Raw genomic sequence first — 19,108 nt, 5'->3', positions numbered from 1 at the left:
GCCATGACCAGGCAGGCCATGCCAAAGCCAGGAGTCAGGAACTTTTTCCAGGTCTCCCACATGTTTGCAGAGTCCCAAGCACTTGTCATCTTCTACTGCTTTCCCAGGTGCATTAGCAGGGAGCTGGACTGGAAGTGGAGCAGCCAGGTCTTGAACCAGCACTCATATAGGATACTGGTGTTGCAGGAGGAGGCTTAACCCACTACACCACAACACTAGCCCTGAGAGTTGACTACTGTATATAGACCTTGTCTATATTCTTGAGGAGCAGTGGTTTTTCTATTTACTACTTGTTGAATTCATTATTTAGTGAAGGAAACTTATGATGATAAAGTAAACTGGAAGTATGTCAATGTAAAAATTAAAGAAAAATAAGGAAGGAGGAGGGAGCGTGGGAGTGAGGTAGGGTAGGGTAGGAAGTATAATTGTGTCCTTAAAACTGTACATATGAAATACATGAAATTTGATCCCATTATACATTTTAAAAAAATTGTAAAAAAAGAAAAGTCACAGATGTACACAGAAAGACCCATCAATGAAAGGTCTCTGTGGAATGATTTGGAAGCGAGAAGGAAAGCTTAGGAGGGTGCTTCCAGAAGTCTGTGGGAATGGAACGAAGAGGTTTATTTTGATGCAAAACATTTTTGAGGAGCTAGCATTGTAGTGTAGCAGCTGGCATCCCATATGGGTGCCAGTTCATGTCCCGGCTGCTCCACTTCCAATCCAGTTGCCTGTAATGACTTAGGAAAAGGAGCAGGAGGCAGCTCAAATGTCTGGGCCTCTGCCACCCATGTGGAAGATCCAGATAAAGCTCCTGGCTTCAGCCTGGCACAGCCTTGGCCACTGCAGCCGTCTGAGGAGTGAATCAGCAGACAGAAGATCTCTCTCTGTCTCCCCTTCTCTCTGTAACTCTTTCAAATAAATAAATCTGTCTTTAAAAAAAAATTGAAATCCATGCAGTTTTTCCATAATACAGATTCCTCCTGAGCTTTGTGAATGTCCCTTAGATTCTGTGGGAACATGGCGATGCTTCAGCTGAAATTACAGCACCCTGTGAGAGATCTGATTCATTAACAGCTTCAAATCTAAACACAAGAAACATAAGCCAAAGTGCTACTCGATGATACTAAACTAACTTGAGTCACCTATCAGCACAGTCAAGGGAAGGAAAAAGAAACCTCATAGTCTTAAGAAGAGTATAAACAAAATACTTACTTCGAACTTCATACTGATTATACTCCACTGTCTTCAGCAGAGGGTGCGAGAAACAGTGCCATGGTAGCTGCTTTCTAACTTGAGGCAGTACATAATGGGTCACAAAACCCACAAAGCCAACCAATGCATACAACACATACTTGAGAGCAGGCTGAAAGAAAAATAAAGTTGAGGAAATTAGGAGTGAATTCGAGACACACAAAACTAAACAGTCAGTTCAGTTTTCAATTTGATAATGACAAACAGAAAGTCAATTTCATTTTTTTATTTTTTTATTTATTAATTTTTTTTTTACAGGCAGAGTGGACAGTGAGAGAGAGAGAGAGAGAGAGAGAGAGAGAGAGAGAAAGGTCTTCCTTTTCCCATTGGTTCACCCTCCAAAGGCCGCCCCCGCGGCAGGCGAACTGTGGCCGGCGCACCGCGCCCATCCAAAGGCAGGAGCCAGGAGCCAGGTGCTTCTCCTGGTATCCCACGGGGTGCAGGGCCCAAGCACTTGGGCCATCCTCCACTGCACTCCCGGGCCACAGCAGAAAGCTGGCCTGGAAGAGGGGCAACCGGGACAGAATCCGGTGCCCCAACCGGGACTAGAACCTGGAGTGCCGGCGCCGCTAGGCGGAGGATTAGCCTAGTGAGCCGTGGCGCGGGCCCAATTTCATTTTTTTAAACTGTGTTTTGCCCATTGATGTGACTGTTTCTTTACTTTCTTTTTTTAGATTTATTTAAAAGGCAGAGTGACAGAGAAAGAGAGAGAGGGAAAGAGAGAGGGACACGAGAGAGAGAAAGACAGAGACAGAGATCTTCTATTTATTGGTTCACTCTAAAATGGTTGCAAAGACTGGGCTGGGCCAAGATGAAGCCAGAAGCAAGGAACTCTGTCTAGATTTCCCAGGTGAGTGGCAGGGGCCCAAGTACTTGGGCCATCATCCATTGCTCTCCCAAGCACATTAAGCAGGGAGCCAGATCTGAAGCAGAGCAGCCAGCACTCTGATATGTGACGCCGTGAACAGTGGCTTAACCCACTGTGCCACAATGTCGGCCTCACAAAGTCCATTTTAGATACTAAGTACTAAATGTTTATCTACAGTTAACATTAAATCAGTCATGAGACTCAGTGGCTGTTCATACAGATATACTTCAAAATACGTTAACCATTTTCTTTGGTGTCTCATTTGTGCAATGAGGGTGGCCTGAGTTATACTGGTTCCTAGCCTAAGAACATTCTAGGTGACTTTCAGAGCAATGAATTACATGGTTTCAACTAGCAGAAAATAAAACCTGAACTAAGTAAAACTGTAAGTCTGCGAGAAGAGCAGAATGGAATGAGAAAAGAAGGTATTCTATTTTTGTGCCTCGGCATGGTATATTATTAGGAACGAATTCTTATGTATGACTAAATTCACAGAAGAGGGAATTCAAGCATCATTTCTTCAAACATTCAAACTGCAAGTCATATATTTAGAAACTCTGGAACCTCTTGGACATCTCTTCTGCGCCCTGAAGGCCCACTTAACCTTACTCAGCTTACAAGTGTTCACAATCAACAGTTCAAAATGCTGAAGAAGAAAAACTAGCAAAAATGATAAATAAAACTGAATAATTAAGCCTTTGCTCTTGGCAAAGCTAGTGCTCCCTCAGCTATGGAGATGGAGCTCAAAGTCTGGAGAGACCAAGGCAACACAGCTCACCAGAAGAGAGGCTGTACCACAGAGAAAACTGCCTAGAGAGAACTCTGGAGATGGCCAGTGGCACTTCCTTAAGTATTCACAGGAATACCACTCAGTGCATGCACATAGTGAAACCACACAAGGCCAGGCAAACTATGCGAAGGGATCAGACAGGAGTACCCAGCATCCAGCACTTACACAGGGCTAGGAGAGTGTCTGTCCCCACAAGCCAGACTGGACCTCAGATCCACAAGGAACTGCACTCAGTAGTGGGGGATATTGCCTCTATACTACATGTGGCCCTGATCCCACCTCAGAAATCTTAAAAGGAAGAACTGAAAGAACCAAACTGTTAATAATAATATCCTAGAAAAAAATTCAAGAATATTTCTAGAAATACAAACATATGCAACATCTAATAGAGTAAAATTTATAGTGCTTGTTACTCAATCAAACATTACCACTGCATGCAAAGAATTAGGAAACTCATGACCCACAATGAAAAAAACATTCATCAGAAGTAACCTGTACGTGACAGCGATTTTAGAATTAGCAGAGAAGAAAATTACATGTGTTCAAAAAGATAGGTGGAGGCAGAGAAATATTACATAGGAGACCTAGATAAACGTGTAAAGATGAAATCATAAATTCTGAATTGAAAAATACACTAGGTGGGATTATTGGAAGATTTCGCATTAGAGAAAAAAAGATTAGTGAATTTAAAGATGTATCAATGGAAACTATCCAAAATTAAAACACGGTAGAAAGGAACTAAAATGCACGAAGCATTAAGGCACCTGTGCGACCACTTTCAAAGGTCTAATATATACGCCGCTGAAGCCCAGGAGGCTGAGTGGCATGAATGGGAAGCCTAAGGAAACACAGCAGAACAGCTTAAGTAACGACAGCCAAGTTTTCCAAATCTGATAACAACTATAAACCACAGATAACATGAATCCCAACACAAAAACAGAAGGAAAACTACACGAGGAAACCTCATAATCAGATTATGCACGACTTGTGATGAAAGAAAATCTTATAAGCCGCAGAGAGATAACAAGTTTATCTAGAGAAATACAGGTAACAGCAGGGGCAGGCATGTGGTGTAGTGGTTAAGATGCTGCTGCCATCTCCTATCAGACCACCTGGGTTCAAGTTCTGGCTCCACTCCCAATTCCAGCTTCCTGCTGATGCACACCTTGGGAGGCAGCAGGTAATGGCTCAACTAGTTGAGTCCCTGCCATCCACGTGAGAACCCAGATTGAGTTCCTGGCTTCTGACTTTGGCCTGGCCCAGTCCCAGCTATTGTGGACATTTGGGGAACAAACTGGTGAATGGGAGATCTTTACCTATCATTGCTTTTCAAATAAATTAATTAGAAAAATAAAGATAATAGATTTCATATCAAAAGCACTATCAAGAAGACATCTTAAGTAATGAAGGAAAAAAGTCACCTTAGAATTTTACACCTACTGAAGGATCTTTCAATACCAGTGATAAAAAGACCCTTTAAAAAATATAGAAGTTGAGAGAATTTGCATTCATACTAGAAGAAATATTCTAGGAAATCTTTCAGGAGAAGAAAAATGATAACATTTGCAAATATAAATCTACAAAAAAGAATGGAGAGCTGTAAGCACAGAAATTACATGGCCAACAGATGACCAGAACTGGACTTAAGGAACAAGACTTGAGGGGCCTCAGCCACACCTCAACCTGACTGTAGCTAAGATTTGGACTTGCAGCTGAACTTGAAGGGGGTTTCAGGAAGGAGCAAGTGCACTCTGCAGAGGGAGGGTTGTGAATCATGGAGGCCAAAGGGTACACCATGATAGCCACACACATGCTCCTGGCCCCCTGCTGTTTACACCTGTGTATATTCCCTGCCCACACTGTACCAGGGTTGGTCTATGTGATCAACAGACGATGGAAGAAATGGTTGTGTGTCATTTCCCATATGAGGTTACTAGAGTCAGAGCCTGTTACTGGCTCTCTTCCTCTAGGATCACTTGCTCTGGGGAAACCAGCTGTCATTTCAGGAGGACACTCGGGCAGCTTGTAGTGAGGACCGCAGGGGAAAGAGCTGAGCTCAGCACAGAACACAGGGCCTGCAAACAATGAGCCTCAGAGGACTGCAGAACCAGCAAAAATCCTGTGGCAGCATCACCCAGATAAGCCAGTCCCAGATCCATGACCCAGATAAATCTTGGGAAAATATCTGATGTTAAACCAGACAAGAAGTCGCCTACAAATATTTTGGTGCTATAGAAAAACATCAAATCAGAAATGAGTCCAAAGAAAAATATTTCCTCATTGAAATAACAAAACGACTGCTTACCTGCAATGCTGTAAACACTGTGCTCACATGGATAGCAAAATACAGCACACCAATCACAATGCACACCACCAGGTCAGACTGCAAGCGCTCGCTCTGAGACACAAAGGAAAAATCAGACAATCTTTATGTTTGTTAAAGTGCTTCCTTTATTTCCAAACAGCAAAGTTTAAGAAATAATATATCCTTTACTAACTTGGAAACTGCAACCAGGAAAAAAATTATTTACATTATATTTTTTAAAAGATTTTATTTATTTATTTGAGACGTAGAGTTACAGACAGTGAGAGGGAGAGACAGAGAGAGAGAAGTCTGCCTTCCACAGGTTCACTCTCCCAAAATGGTTGCAACAGTTGGAGCTACGCAGATCCAAAGCAGCCAGGAGCTAGGGGCTTCCTCCGGCTCTCCTACATGGGTGCAGGGGCCCAAGGACTTGGGCCATCTTCTACTGCTTTCCCAGGCCACAGCAGAGAGCTGGATCGGAAGAAGAGCAGCTGGGATCAGAACTGGCACCCACATGGGATGCAGGAGCTGCAGGCAGAGGACTAACCTATGGTGCCACAGCACCGGCCCCTACATTATATTTTGAGGCAGCTTTGTATTTCTAAAGTTTTCTTTCTCTCTTTCTCTCTCTCTCTCTCTTTCTTTTTTTTTTTTTTTTTTGACTGGCAGAGTTAGACACTGAGAGAGAGAGTGCACCAGAGAAAAAGATCTTCCTTCTGTTGGTTCACCCCCTAAATGGCCACTACGACCAGAGCGCTGCACCAATCTGAAGCCAGGAGCCAGGTGCTTCTCCTGGTCTCCCATGCGGGTGCAGGGCCTAAGCACTTGGGCCATCCTCCCCTGCCCTCCTGGGCCACAGCAGAGAGCTGGCCTGGAAGAGGAGCAACCGGGACAGAATCTGGTGCCCCAACCGGGACTAGAACCTGGGGTGCCGGTGCCACAGGCAGAAGATTAGCCTAATGAGCCACGGCGCCAGACTCTAAAGTTTTCTAAAGAATATGTCAACAGCCCAAATCCATTCAAAGTAAATATTACTTATTCAACATTTATATAAATTCAGTCTTTCATAAATGGAAATAACGTAAAACAGAACCAAGAATGTTTTATTCTACAAAGCAGATAGGAAACCTACAGTATTCGTTTGTCAAACAATTAAATAAATACAGCCAACATTATAATTCACTGAATTACAATACTTTAGAATTTACTTAAGTATGTTAATTTGGTACAGGCTGTTGGTGTCTACTTCAACCTAGAAAACACACCCACTTTTCAGACTGTCCTTGAGAAACAAAACCCTCTAAGACTAGTAAATGACTTACATGGACATAATTTTTATCAACAAGAAACAACAACAAAATGTGCCTTAAAAAAGTTAATGCACTAGTCCTCCCTTATTTGAGACCCTCCTGTGATGTCTGAAACTATGAACAATGTGGATTGCTCCATGCTACACCAACAGCCCAGAAAGCCACTACATCATTAAAGAGGTGGGAGCATCAACAGCACGCTTTTACTGAACAATGACCTACAAAGTGAGATTTCATCATGCTACTAACAATGGTATATAACTTAAAACTTATGAAATGCTTATTTCTGAAATCTTCCATTTAATATTTTCAGACTAAGGCTAACTCCAGGTATTTGAAACTGTGGAAAGTAAAGTCAGAGAGAGCAAAATCAAGGATAAGAGGGAACCATTGTATCCACATTTAAGATCCTAAACTGAATAAGATTAAAAATTCTATGACCAATAAAAATAGTTAATTTTACTTGACATAAAAAGAAATGTTTAATGTATCATACTACACAGAAACCAAGTTTAAGGAATGAGCATTTCTTTCATACTGAGTATCCGTTATCTGAAATGCTTGGGCCAAAAGTGTCTTAGATTCAGATTGTTTTTGGATTTGAGACTGTCTGCATATACATGAGATCTCTTGGGGATGAAATCAAAATCTAAGCATGAAATTCACATGTGCAGCATATAATACCTTATACACAGAGCCTGAAGGTAATTTTACACAGTATCTTTCGTGTGCCTGCATTTTTGACTGTGGCATTTTCCATGTGTGGCACTCAAAAACTTTCAGATTTTGGAGTACTTCGGATTTTCGGCTTACAAATGTTTGATCTGCATGTCAAAATTTGAAATGAAGACAGCCAACAATGTATTATTAATCTCAGTCAATGTAACTACCCTTTTCAAGAATTACTAAAAACTTTCAAAAAGGGTTCATTATATAATATGATCAAATCTCTAAAATGTGTCTTTTAGGTGATTTCAAAAGCTAAAACTTGGGCCAGTGTTGTGGCCTGGCTAGTAAAACTGCAACCTCCGACACCTGCATGCTGTATGGGTTCAACTCCTGCCTCCTCCACTTCCAATCCCGCTCCCTGTTCAGGTGCCTGGGAAAGCAGCAGAAGACGGCTCAAGTGCTTGGGCCTCAGCACCCAGGCGGAAGACCCAGATGAAGCTCTGGCTCCCGGCTTCAATCTGGCCCAGCTTTGGCCATTGAGGCCATTTGGAGTGTGAACCAGAGAATGGATGATCTCTCTCTCTCTCTCTCTTTGCAGCTCCACCTTACAAATAAATTAATAAATCTTTAGAAAAAAAAAGAGCTAAAACTTACAACAGAATTTCTAAGTTTTTCAGGCAATGGATCTTTTACTTCAGACAGAGGGTCTTCTGGATTTTTCTCTTCTGTTTTTGGAAAAATTTTGGATTGCACCAGAGAGCTTTACATTAAAAGGAGAGAGAAAATAATTAATACAGATAAAATCTGAAAATCAATAATTAAAATGCCAAATAAAGTGTATGATAGAAAACCAAGTGATTCAAGTATATTTCATTGGTAGCAAATAAGAAATTCTAAAAAGTTTAAGGTATCACAAATAAGCACATAGTGAAAAAATTTATATTAAACGTTTTAATACTTGGAGGCAAAAACTAACACTCTCAACTAACATGGTTACAACGAGTCACACTTAGTATATTCTGAAACCTAATTCACAGCAATAGATCAGGCCAATAGCATTTTGGAAAGGCAATGGAAAAGAGATTTTGGAAGTTACCTGAAAGAAATACCAACTTATTTTATTTCTTTAACTTAATAAAAACTGATTTTACTTACAAAAGTACAGATGGATCACTGCTTTGTCGGCTGAGATGATAGGATACTGCTACTAATAAACCACAAAAGATGGAGAAAAGTACTGGAATATGCTGACCATCCCAAGAATCCTATCAAAAAAAGTTAATAGATTGATATGCTTCTGAATTTACCATCTACCATGTATGTAATCCTTTTATGTCAGTATTTTGAAGAAACACAAGTTAAATTCAACAACATTTTTTAAAGATTTATTTATTTATTTGAAAGGTAGAGTTACAGACAGAGAAAAGGAGAAACAGAGATCTTTCATCTGCTGGTTCACTCCCCATCTCAGCACCAAGATCCGGATTTACTGTTGTGTTTCGGAACTGTCTTGGTCTTCTCACACATGTACTCTTCCAAAAGAACTTTTAAAACAGTCAAAATTCCAAAAAGTAATCCATCTCATTGGAATTACATTGAATGTATGGCTGCTTTGAGGAGAAGCCAAAATCTTTAAAGGACTATGGAATTGTTTTGTATCTTGATGGGGTACAGATTACACAGGTGTACATTACTTATTTTCACAAAAAAGGAATCACGTTAAGTTAATCTCAAAATGACTTGTTTATCTTATTTAGATTAAGAACTTAGGTTTTCATGCAGTCAAAGCAACCCATGAACACCTCCTGTTGTTTGAGAGCCCCTAAAACGTGTGCTGAGCTGGTATTAGGAGGTGGGACCTTTGAAAGGTAGTAAGGTCACGAACAGGAGTGGCATCCTTGTAAAGAGACCCCAGTGAGCTCCCTGGTCCTTTATACAGCAGGTGAAGATACAAGAAGTCAGCTGTGTGCAACCTGGAAGGGGGCTCTCATCAGAGCCCAGCTATGCAGGCATCCTGATCTTGGACTTCCAGCCTTCAGAAGAACCGCAAGAAGTAAACTTTCATTGTTAAGTCACCCAGGATGTTCCTCTGTTACGGCAGCTGGAACTAAGGCATTTTCCTAACTTACAAATTACATATAAACTAACTGATATTAACTATTACCTCTAATGAGTCACTAACCAGACAAACAAAAAAGCAAAACAAAACCCAGTTAATGGATTCTGACTCAGGAGTGGGAGTAGGGCTACAAACTATGAAAAACAGAGTCCAGCTGCTTAAGGAAGCTAATGTAGACCCTAGGACTGAATGGTGTGTTTGTTCGACCCACAGTAATGGGTTTTGACTCCTTAGAAGATCTAAATATTTTTGCTTTAATGTATACTGGCAATGATCAAAATTCCAGAAATCTCTAAGAAATATAACATCTACGAAGTTTACACATTTTAAGAGAATGCACTAAAGTGGGGGCCAGTGCTGTGGCGTAGTGGGAAAAGCCACTGTCTTGCAGTGCCAGCATCCCACACGGGCGCCGGTTCGAATCCCAGCTGCTCCACTTCCAATCTAGCTTTCTGCTATAGCCTAGGAAAATCCTTGGGCCCCTGCACCATGTGGGAGACCCATAAGAAGCTCCTGGCTCCAGGCTTTGGATTGGCACAGCTCCAGCTGTTGCAGTCAACTGGGGAGTGTACCAGCGGATGCAAGACCTCTTCTCTCTCTCTTCCTCTCCTTCTTTCTCTGTGTAACTCTGATTTTCAAATAAATAAATAAATCTTTAACAAAAAAAGAAAAAAAAGAATGCACTAAATTGGTCTTAGAAATTTTTAGCTTTTAATGAGCTAAACATTCTGCTTTCTAAAATGAAAACCAAGAACAAACATTAAGTAATGCCAAAATCAGGAAACAAGACACTGAAGCATACACATGGGTATAGCAAAGTGTTATGGCAAAAATGAACTAAAGGTTACTTTACTTGGGTGTAAAATATTTTTGAGACCCATGAATAGATTTTTCATAGTGCTCATTTTTACAAACTTTATTTTTTGAAAGGTGGGCAGGGAAGATATTTTGTTTACTGGTTTACTCCCCAAATGCCTGGAACACTCAAGGCTGCACAAGGCATAATACGATTCATTGAGCCTCTCATCTGGGTGGCAGCAACCCAAGTAGCTGGGCTATCATCTGCTGCCTTCTAGGGTGAGCATTAGCAGGAAGCTGGAATCAGAATCAGAGTCACCATACAAACCCAGGCAATTCAATATGGAATGTGGGAATCACAAACGGCATCTTAACCACTTTGCCAAATGTATACTCCCTGCACAAATTTTCTCAAGACCCCTCTCATGCGTGGTTTTCAAAGATTTTTGCAAAAGAATAAACTGATCTTTTAATTTTGTTTTCCACAAATTTCTTGAAGTACTCTTGTATTAGTCAACAGGCAAAATAACTTAAACTATTCCTAAAGGTATACAATAGTTTCTCAATGACTTCAATTATCCAGGGAGTCACCACTGTTCTCATATTTTTAGTGTTCTTCCATAATTATTCTATTTCTCTCTATAAAATATGAATATTTAAAGCCTTTTGTATATGCTTTTTAAAAAGCACAAAGAAAGAAGCATCAATTCTTTGGCATATTGCCTTCCTTTAAAAAAGAATAAATTCAATAGTAATTTTTGGAAATCACTCCATATTATTGCATACAAATCTTTTTTTTTTTGTGGCTACATAGCATTCCAATATTTGGCTACACTATAACTAATAGAATCAGTCACAAACAATAGATATTGGGTAATTTCTAGCTTTTGCCATTATAAATGCTTCTATAATGAAAATTTTGTATATAGTCTTTGTTCATATACACGAGTATATAGATTATTATACTATAATTTTTCTTTTTTTGGGGGGTCAGGCAGAGTGGACAGTGAGAGAAAGACAGAGAGAAATGTCTTCCTTCACCGTTGGTTCACCCTCCAATGGCCCCTGTGGCCGGTGCACTGATCTGAAGCCAGGAGCCAGGTGCTTCTCCTGGTCTCCTATGCGGGTGCAGGGCCCAAGCACTTGGGCCATCCTCCAATGCACTCCCCGGCCACAGCAGAGAGCTGGCCTGGAAGAGGGGCAACCAGGACAGAATCCGGCGCCCTAACCAGGACTAGAACCTGGTGTGCTGGTGCCACAGGCGGAGGATTAGCCTATTGAGTCGCGACGCTGGCCTACTATAATCAATAAGATGAGTACTTCAAAAGCTTCATGGGAAAAATCAAATTAAAAAATAAGTTTACTTTGGTGCAAAAAAAAACTCCTGAAATCTAGGTACAGTTTTGCCATAATAAATATTTTCCATGAATTTTATGAAGAACTGTCATATCTAAAAATAAACTGTTTATTGCAAAAGCTGTAGCCCAGAAAACAGGACCATGTTACCTCCCTGACTGCTTCAGGGCATAGGAGACAGGCTGGCAGCTTTATAACTGCCACTGTTCTGCCACATCATTACAGTTCAAAAGGCCTTTGTCAACCAGACTTCCAGGATTACAGTTTCAAATAATGATTCACTTTCCAAAACATGACTCCAAACACAGACCTAAAACCTGTACTGGGGTGGTGTAAAGGTAGGACACATGAGAGAGGCATGGATTTGGATCTTACTGTCGCTACTTCTTTGCTGGGTTTAGTTCCATAATTATCTCCCTTGTACCAGATTTTGTTACCCGCTTCTGTAAATGCAATCAATTCTCAGATGCTTTTAAAACACAACAATCAGAAAACTCCCATCATATGCACAAACTTCTCAACTATATTCTAGAAAGAGTAGAACACATTTCCTTAATACCTCTTCAAACCTACACTTATATTAATATTATTCTGGCTTCCTTAACCAAAAGGCCACAGAAGCTGCTTTGGTTAAGTTACCAATATTCTGTTAATGGCCAGATTCACGAATTCAATTGCCTCTGAAGTTCCCTTTGTAGGATCCTGTTTTCTCCAACATTTAAGTATTGGCCTTTCTGAGTGCCTTCCTCATCCACTGTCTTCTGTCAGTCCTCATTAGCAACCTTTTTTGTTTTACACTTTATTTTGTTCATGATTTCTAAATCTATTACTAACTCGCATAACCACCTACTATGCATCTATAAATATCAAGAAATGCAGTGTCCAAATGTAAACAATACCCATCCTCACCAAACTCCAACGTTTCCAACTCTGGGCATTACTGCCACTCTCTCACCCTCTCCAGCAATCCTCCCAAATCCTATTCTGGCTCTTTTCTCTTTATTCAGCCAGCCCCCAGATATGTTCATAGGAGCCTCCTAACTTCAAGATGAAAGCACAACAATTTCTCCGTTGTGATCCCCCTCCACCTCGACTTCCAGCTCCTTCATGCTGGAGACAAGTACTCTTTCTAACTTGCGATTTTAATAACTTGCTTGCCTTAACTCAGATACGCTGATGCTCTTTAATCTTCATCCCAATGCATTCAGGATGAAAGATAGTGCATAATCCAGCTCTTCTCTTTCTAGCCTTTCCCCATGTAATCAAAACTCTAGCACTTCCAAATTATCTGCTGTTCCCTCTATATATTTTCTCTACAACTCTACGGCTCTTCATACCTTGCTTCAACTAAGTCTTTTTTGTCTTTCGAGTTTTGGCTAAAGCCACCGAGTTTTGATTAAAACCACCCCCCTAGAAGATTGTTTTATCATTCTTTGGCTGAATAAGGTTATCTTATTTTTTATCCCCATAGCACTCTGATTTCATAGCCGTAATTACAATCTGTATTGACTATATGGATTGACTTGTTAATCACAGCTAACCTTTAAGCTCCTTAAAAGCAAGGAATAACTTTTAGTAGAGTACCTGGATATGGTAAGTGTTCAATACATGAAGCAACCAAGGACACTCCAACTTTTCAGAGTCCTTTCAACTCTATTACTCTCTGACTGCCTTAAATTAATAATTTTTAAAAACTCAGAAGTATACATAAGTTGAAAATTGTCTGTAAAAACTGAAAATTTGGGGCCAGTGTGTGGTGTAGCAGATTAAGCCACTGTCTGCAGTGCTGGCATCCCATATAGGTGCTGGTCCTAGTCCCAGCTGCTCCACTTCTGATCCAGCTCCATGCTTTGTGCCTAGGAAAGCAGTAGCAGATGACCCAAGTCCCTGGGTCCCTGCACCCATGTGGGAGACCTAGAAGAAGCTCCTGGCTTTGGCCAGGAACCAGCCTTGGCTAGCAGAGGCCATTCAGGGAGTGAACCAGTGGATGAAAGACTTCTTTCTCTGTGTCTCTCCTTCTCTCTCTGTAACTCTTTCAAAAATATAAACAAATCTTTAAAAACAAAAACTGAAAACTTTTACGTTTACAGTTTGACAACAGAGCTCATAATGATCATCCAGATGCTTCTGACTCAATAATGATGTTAAATTTTTTTATTTTTACTAGCCTCTATCTTAACTTGTATTCTCTGAACTTGTTCTTTTAGGTTTTTTTTAATTTTTATTTTTTTGCCAGGCAGAGTTAGACAGTGAGAGAGAGAGAGACAAAGAGAGAGAGAGAGAGTTATAGACAGCGAGAGAGAAACAGAGAGAAAATTCTTCCTTCCATTGGTTCACTCCTCTAATGGCTGCTACGGCCAGCGCTGTGCCAATCTGAAGCCAGGATCCAGGTACTTCCTCCTGGTCTCCCATGCGGGTGCAGGGACCCAAGCACTTGGGCCATCTTCCACTGCCTTCCCGGGCCACAGCAGAAAGCTAGACTGGAAGAGGAGCAACTGGGACTAGTACCCGGTGCCCCAACCAGGACTAGAACCCGGGGTCCCAGCGCTGCAGGTGGAGGATTAGCCAAGTGAGCCACGGCGCTGGCCTGGACTTGTTCTTGTAAAGTTTAAAGAAACCATGACATAAAATATGGCTATATAAATTCTTTACTCAGAATCAAAAACTAACTTCAGATTTTGCAATTGCCATGCCTACCCCTATCACAGATGAGCCTAGTTTCAGGTCTGTTTCTAATTTATTTATATTATATATTTGAAAGGCAGAGTTACAGCGAGAGAGCCAGGGTGGGGGAGGGAGAGAGAGAGAGACAGATCTTCTATCTGGCCATAGTGGTGGTGGCTGGCCCAGGCTGAAGGCAGGAGCCAGGAGCTACTCCAGATCTCCCTCGAAGGTGGCAGAGGCCCAAGAACTTGGGTCATCTGCTGCTGCTTTCCCAGGAGCATAAGTAGGGAGCTAGATCAAACGTGGAGTAACCAGAACTCGAACTGGCACCTATATGGGATGCTGGCAACTGTGAGTGGCACCTTAACCTGCTATGCTGCAAAGCCAGCCCATTTCTAATAATAACCTATGATTACTGCATGGAAGAGAATTTTCTTTCAATAACAGTTAAATGTTAGGTTACTTTCAAATTTGAACTGATTGAGAACCATGTTCAGCCCATAAAGACATGGAAATGAATGCTAACATGGCATGGGGTGGGAAGGGGGTAATAATCAAATTATTAGTTTAAAATGATCTTCACACAAGAAATACTTCATACAGGAACACAGCCTTAAAAACAACACACTACCATGTCTTTCTCACCTTTAAAGCTCCGTAGCACAATCCATACAGTAAGGCAACAGCCACAATGCTACAGACACAGCTGTACAGTGCTGCAAGTAGGCTGGTGGTGGCTAGACAAAAGGAAAAGAGAAACCATTATTTTGTAAACATCCATAGATGTTGAAGGGTCAATGAGACACATTTAAAATGTTGTGATTACCAGAGATAAATATCTACTCAATTTGGTGCAAACTTAGTTAGTTTCAAAAGATTCTGACATGACAAAAATCTGCTATCCATAATCTGCTTCACGACAAAATGTATCTTGGGAGTAATGTAGCAAAACGAAATTATACATACACAGTATTATATTTCAAGAATGAATCTCATGTTAACAAAAAGTATTGGACAATAAAGCCTACAGAGTCCTGGAAAGGAACTGTATTCTCACGTGTTAATTAATTCTCACTTACTAATTACTAAAAAAAACAAAAAAAGAAAGAAAATTAATAAGGAGTACAGGTGGTAAGAGATATAGATTTTGTTTTTAAAATATGGATGGCGGATTTTCTTTAGTGGCAATGTTAGATGATCATAAAAGAAATCTGTAGGAAAGAAATTCTTTATTAAATATAAAACTACCTTATATGAGTTTATAAATTAAATCAAAGCCCACTGTTTTAACTGTCTACACTAAGTCTTCTCCATATTATCTGGATGAGTTTAACTCCAACACCAGTTTGTAAACACTGAAACTGTCTTCTACCCATTTAGTCATGCAGGTTGACGGAACCAGCTTTGACTCAATTTACATACCTTCAAAGAATTTTCAAAGCATTAAAAATATTCTAGTATGAGACACAGCAACATGAAAATGCTTCATTTCTATTTAATATTTAAGTCATAATATCGACACTATCAGCAGACATGATTTCAAATGTACATGCTTGAAAAGATAAGGACTGCAATTGTGAAATATGAAAAAGACTATAAAGTTACAGTAATTTCTTTTTTTTTATTTTTTATTTTTGACAGGCAGAGAAAACAGTGAGAGAGAGACAGAGAGAAAGGGCTTCCTTTGCCATTGGTTCACCCTCCAATGGCTGCCGCGGCCAGCGCACCGCACTGATCCGATCAATGGCAGGAGCCAGGTGCTTCTCCTGGTATCCCATGGGGTGCTGGGACCAAGCACTTGGGCCATCCTCCACTGCACTCCCTGGCCACAACAGAGAGCTGGCCTGGAAGAGGGGCAACCGGGACAGAATCCGGCGCCCCGACCGGGACTAGAAACCGGTGTGCCGGCGCCACAAGGTGGAGGATTAGCCTAGTGAGCCGCGGCGCCGGCCAGTTACAGTAATTTCTTTCCTTTTCATATATTTTCTCGAGCCGCTTGCTCATCTTTTAGTAAGGTCTTAAACTACTACACTAAATAATAGTGTATTTTAGCCATACTGGCTGCTGAGAGACTGTCCATTCTAGAGTAACATGATGTGGTCAAACTTATTTTTTAAACAACATATACATACGGGAGCAGGCCGTCAGCCTATTGGTTAAGATGCTGGTTAGGATGCCTACATCCCACATTAGAGTGCCTGTGTTTCAAACACAACTCCAGCTCCTGACCCCGGGAAGCAACAGTGATGTGCAAATAGCTGGGTTACTGCCACCCACATGGGAGGCCTAGACTCAGTTCTCTGCTCCCAGCTTCAACACTGCCCAGTCCTACCTGTTGTGAGCTCTTGGGGAGTGAATGAGTGGATGGGTGCTCTCTGTCTTTCAAACAAATAAATGAAATATAAATGGAAGGGAATATGTTTATCTAAGTTTATCATTTCACATCCACAAACTCTACTTTAAAAGCAGAGGTATTTCTCAAAGGCTTATTTAGCAAAATGTTTTTAGATTCTGGTTCTGATGTTTCCATTCTAAAGATAAAACAAACTAAGTACACAGACCAATCAAACACACAAATGAGTTCAAAACCACAATTTGATGCCTGCATTGGACTTGGATCTATTTGAGACAGATGATCTTTTAATGTCCATTCAGGCTCCATGTAAGCTCACTGTAACTTTTAGTTTCAGACATTATTTTACCACTTGTTACATAATATCCCCATTATTCTTGGCCCTTTCACTAATGTGGCAGACATGACTACTTTTTCTTATCTACAAATGAATTGTTTCTCACTCTTCAATTCTAATTTTTTTTCTAATATCAACTCTAAAAAGTAAAAATTGGAAAAGCATTTTAATATTCACCTTACTATTTTATGATCTATAAAAGCAATACTGTAATTTATAATTTCAATAAAGAAGTACTCACCATTACCACCAAAGATATGAATATCCAGTTGTTCACAAAGGTACATTACAAATGTATTGACCTGAGGCAGGAGACCAATGAAAAATACTATTGGGAAACAGAGAGTAAACACTATAGAAGAAAGAAAAGTATATTAAAAAATATACTGTAACCATCTTTTTTTCACTGAAAGATCATAAACAATGAAAAGGAATCCAAAAATCAGCACAAATTACTAAGCAATTTTTAAAAGCATTTAATTTATCTCTACATAACTGGTGAGATCTTAAATACAATCTTTTCAACTATAAACACTTTTTAAAATTATTTCACACATTCATTATATTGGGAACCTAAGCTAGAGAAACAACAAGAACACCTTTCACTGTATCTGCTGCAGGAGCAGAACGCCGGCATTTTTCATCAGCGGGGTCTGTCTTCACAGTAGCCCTATGGTTTTGTTCTTCAGAAAGAATTACACTGAATTGCAAAATAGGCTAATTAAAACTATTTCACCTATAGAACTGATCTACTTAACAGTGAACTGTTTGTATACAAAAATATTAAATGTTAAGATCAGAGATACTTTAATGATGACTCACCTATAACTAAATCCCTGGCTGATATAAATACCAATGGATTGGTGAAGGTTACTCCGTATAATTTAAACTTGGTTGTAGTAAGATTTCTGCTGCCATAATCCAACAGCCAAATAAGACCACAACACAAACAGAAATAAACTGGTCGACTGTAGGCAATGATACGATTATGACCCTGAAAAATACAGTTTTTAAAAAGTCAGTTTAGTTAATTTTGTGAGTTACAACTAGTTACTGAGATCATCAAAGGCATATATTCTAAGCATAGAAAATTTTTCCATATAGAAGCAGTTTCTTTAAAATGAATTGATTGATTGATTGACTGATTGAGAGAAAGCGAGCTCCCATCCACTGGGTCACTCTCTAAATTCCCACAATAGCTGGGGCTGGGTCAGGCTGAAATCAGGAGCCATGAATTCAACTCTGAGTCATTCACTGCCTGCCAGGGAGTCCAGGAGCAGGAAGCTGCATGGAAAAGGCAGCAGTCAGGATGGGAACCCAGGCATGCAGCTATGCAATACTGGTGGCACAATCAGCTGTATCAAATGCCCACAATGAAAGCAGCCTTCATATGGTTGCAGAGAGAATAATATACGACAGGACTCCAAAAGCATAAAGAAAAATGGAATTAAAAGTATGAGCTTATTTTGCTGCAAAGAATTTTTTTTGTAATAGATGGAAAAAGACTATTATTTAAGAAAACTGCATGGATTTCAAAAAACTTGCATTAAGAAAAAAAAAAATTTAAAGCTGGCGCCGCGGCTCAGTAAGCTAATCCTCCGCCTTGCGGCACTGGCACACCGGGTTCTAGTCCCGGTCGGGGCACCGGATTCTATCCTGGTAGCCCCTCTTCCAGGCCAGCTCTCTGCTGTGGCCAGGGAGTGCAGTGGAGGATGGCCCAAGTACTTGGGCCCTGCACCCCATGGGAGACCAGGATAAGTACCTGGCTCCTGCTATCAGATCAGCGCAGCGCGCCGGCCGCAGCGCGCCGGCCACGGCAGCCATTGGAGGGTGAACCAGTGGCAAAAAAAAAAAAAAAAAAACTTCCATTAAGAACTTATGCATTAATTCTACTTTCCATGAACTTTTGGAAGTACCCTCACAAAGGGGAGGAAGAAGAGAATACACCCTGTGATACTGGATTGAAATCCAAGGTATGCGTATAAACTCATTCTTTTTAGTATGTATACAAATAGGTATAGGACAAGACACATTAGAGTATTTGCCTAGAAGATACTTGTTAACTCCAAGAGAAAAAAAATAACAAACATTACGGTAGAGTAGTAATTCTTGACGGAGTGGTGGGGGGTCTCACTCCTTAAAGGAGACTTGGCAATGTCTAACCACAGTTCTGGTGCCCATTTGGGGTGGGGATGCCACTAGCATCTAGTGGGGACAGTCAAGAAAGAGGCTGAACATCTTGCAATGCACAGGACATGGCCTCCACCCCCAGCAAAGAATCCATA

General features: G+C 40.6%; 2 protein-coding genes across 13 annotated transcripts in view; one reads left to right on the top strand and one right to left on the bottom strand.

The window, feature by feature from the left end:
• PCNX1 (pecanex 1) overlaps window positions 1-19,108 on the bottom strand; it is a 188,854-nt gene that overhangs the window by 51,205 nt on the left and 118,541 nt on the right. For all 12 annotated transcript variants that reach the window (XR_007911684.3, XR_016226549.1, XM_051826049.3 and 9 more), the window contains 7 exons: window positions 17,646-17,817; window positions 17,065-17,175; window positions 14,779-14,870; window positions 8,352-8,461; window positions 7,851-7,956; window positions 5,218-5,310; window positions 1,216-1,366 (listed from right to left, as the gene is read on the bottom strand). Coding sequence is in view for 10 of the 12 variants with exons in the window: in XM_051826049.3 (XP_051682009.2) it covers window positions 1,216-1,366; window positions 5,218-5,310; window positions 7,851-7,956; window positions 8,352-8,461; window positions 14,779-14,870; window positions 17,065-17,175; window positions 17,646-17,817 (835 nt within the window). In the remaining 2 variants the exon portion in view is untranslated. The remainder of the gene's footprint in view (window positions 1-1,215; window positions 1,367-5,217; window positions 5,311-7,850; window positions 7,957-8,351; window positions 8,462-14,778; window positions 14,871-17,064; window positions 17,176-17,645; window positions 17,818-19,108) is intronic.
• LOC108175596 (uncharacterized) overlaps window positions 1-19,108 on the top strand; it is a 157,956-nt gene that overhangs the window by 133,336 nt on the left and 5,512 nt on the right. The window lies entirely within an intron of this gene.

This window comes from Oryctolagus cuniculus, chromosome 20 (genome assembly GCF_051225735.1).
Source record: "Oryctolagus cuniculus isolate XC-2025 breed Fujian yellow rabbit chromosome 20, ASM5122573v1, whole genome shotgun sequence".
NCBI lineage: Eukaryota > Metazoa > Chordata > Mammalia > Lagomorpha > Leporidae > Oryctolagus > Oryctolagus cuniculus.
This window is presented reverse-complemented; position numbering and strand designations above follow the sequence as displayed.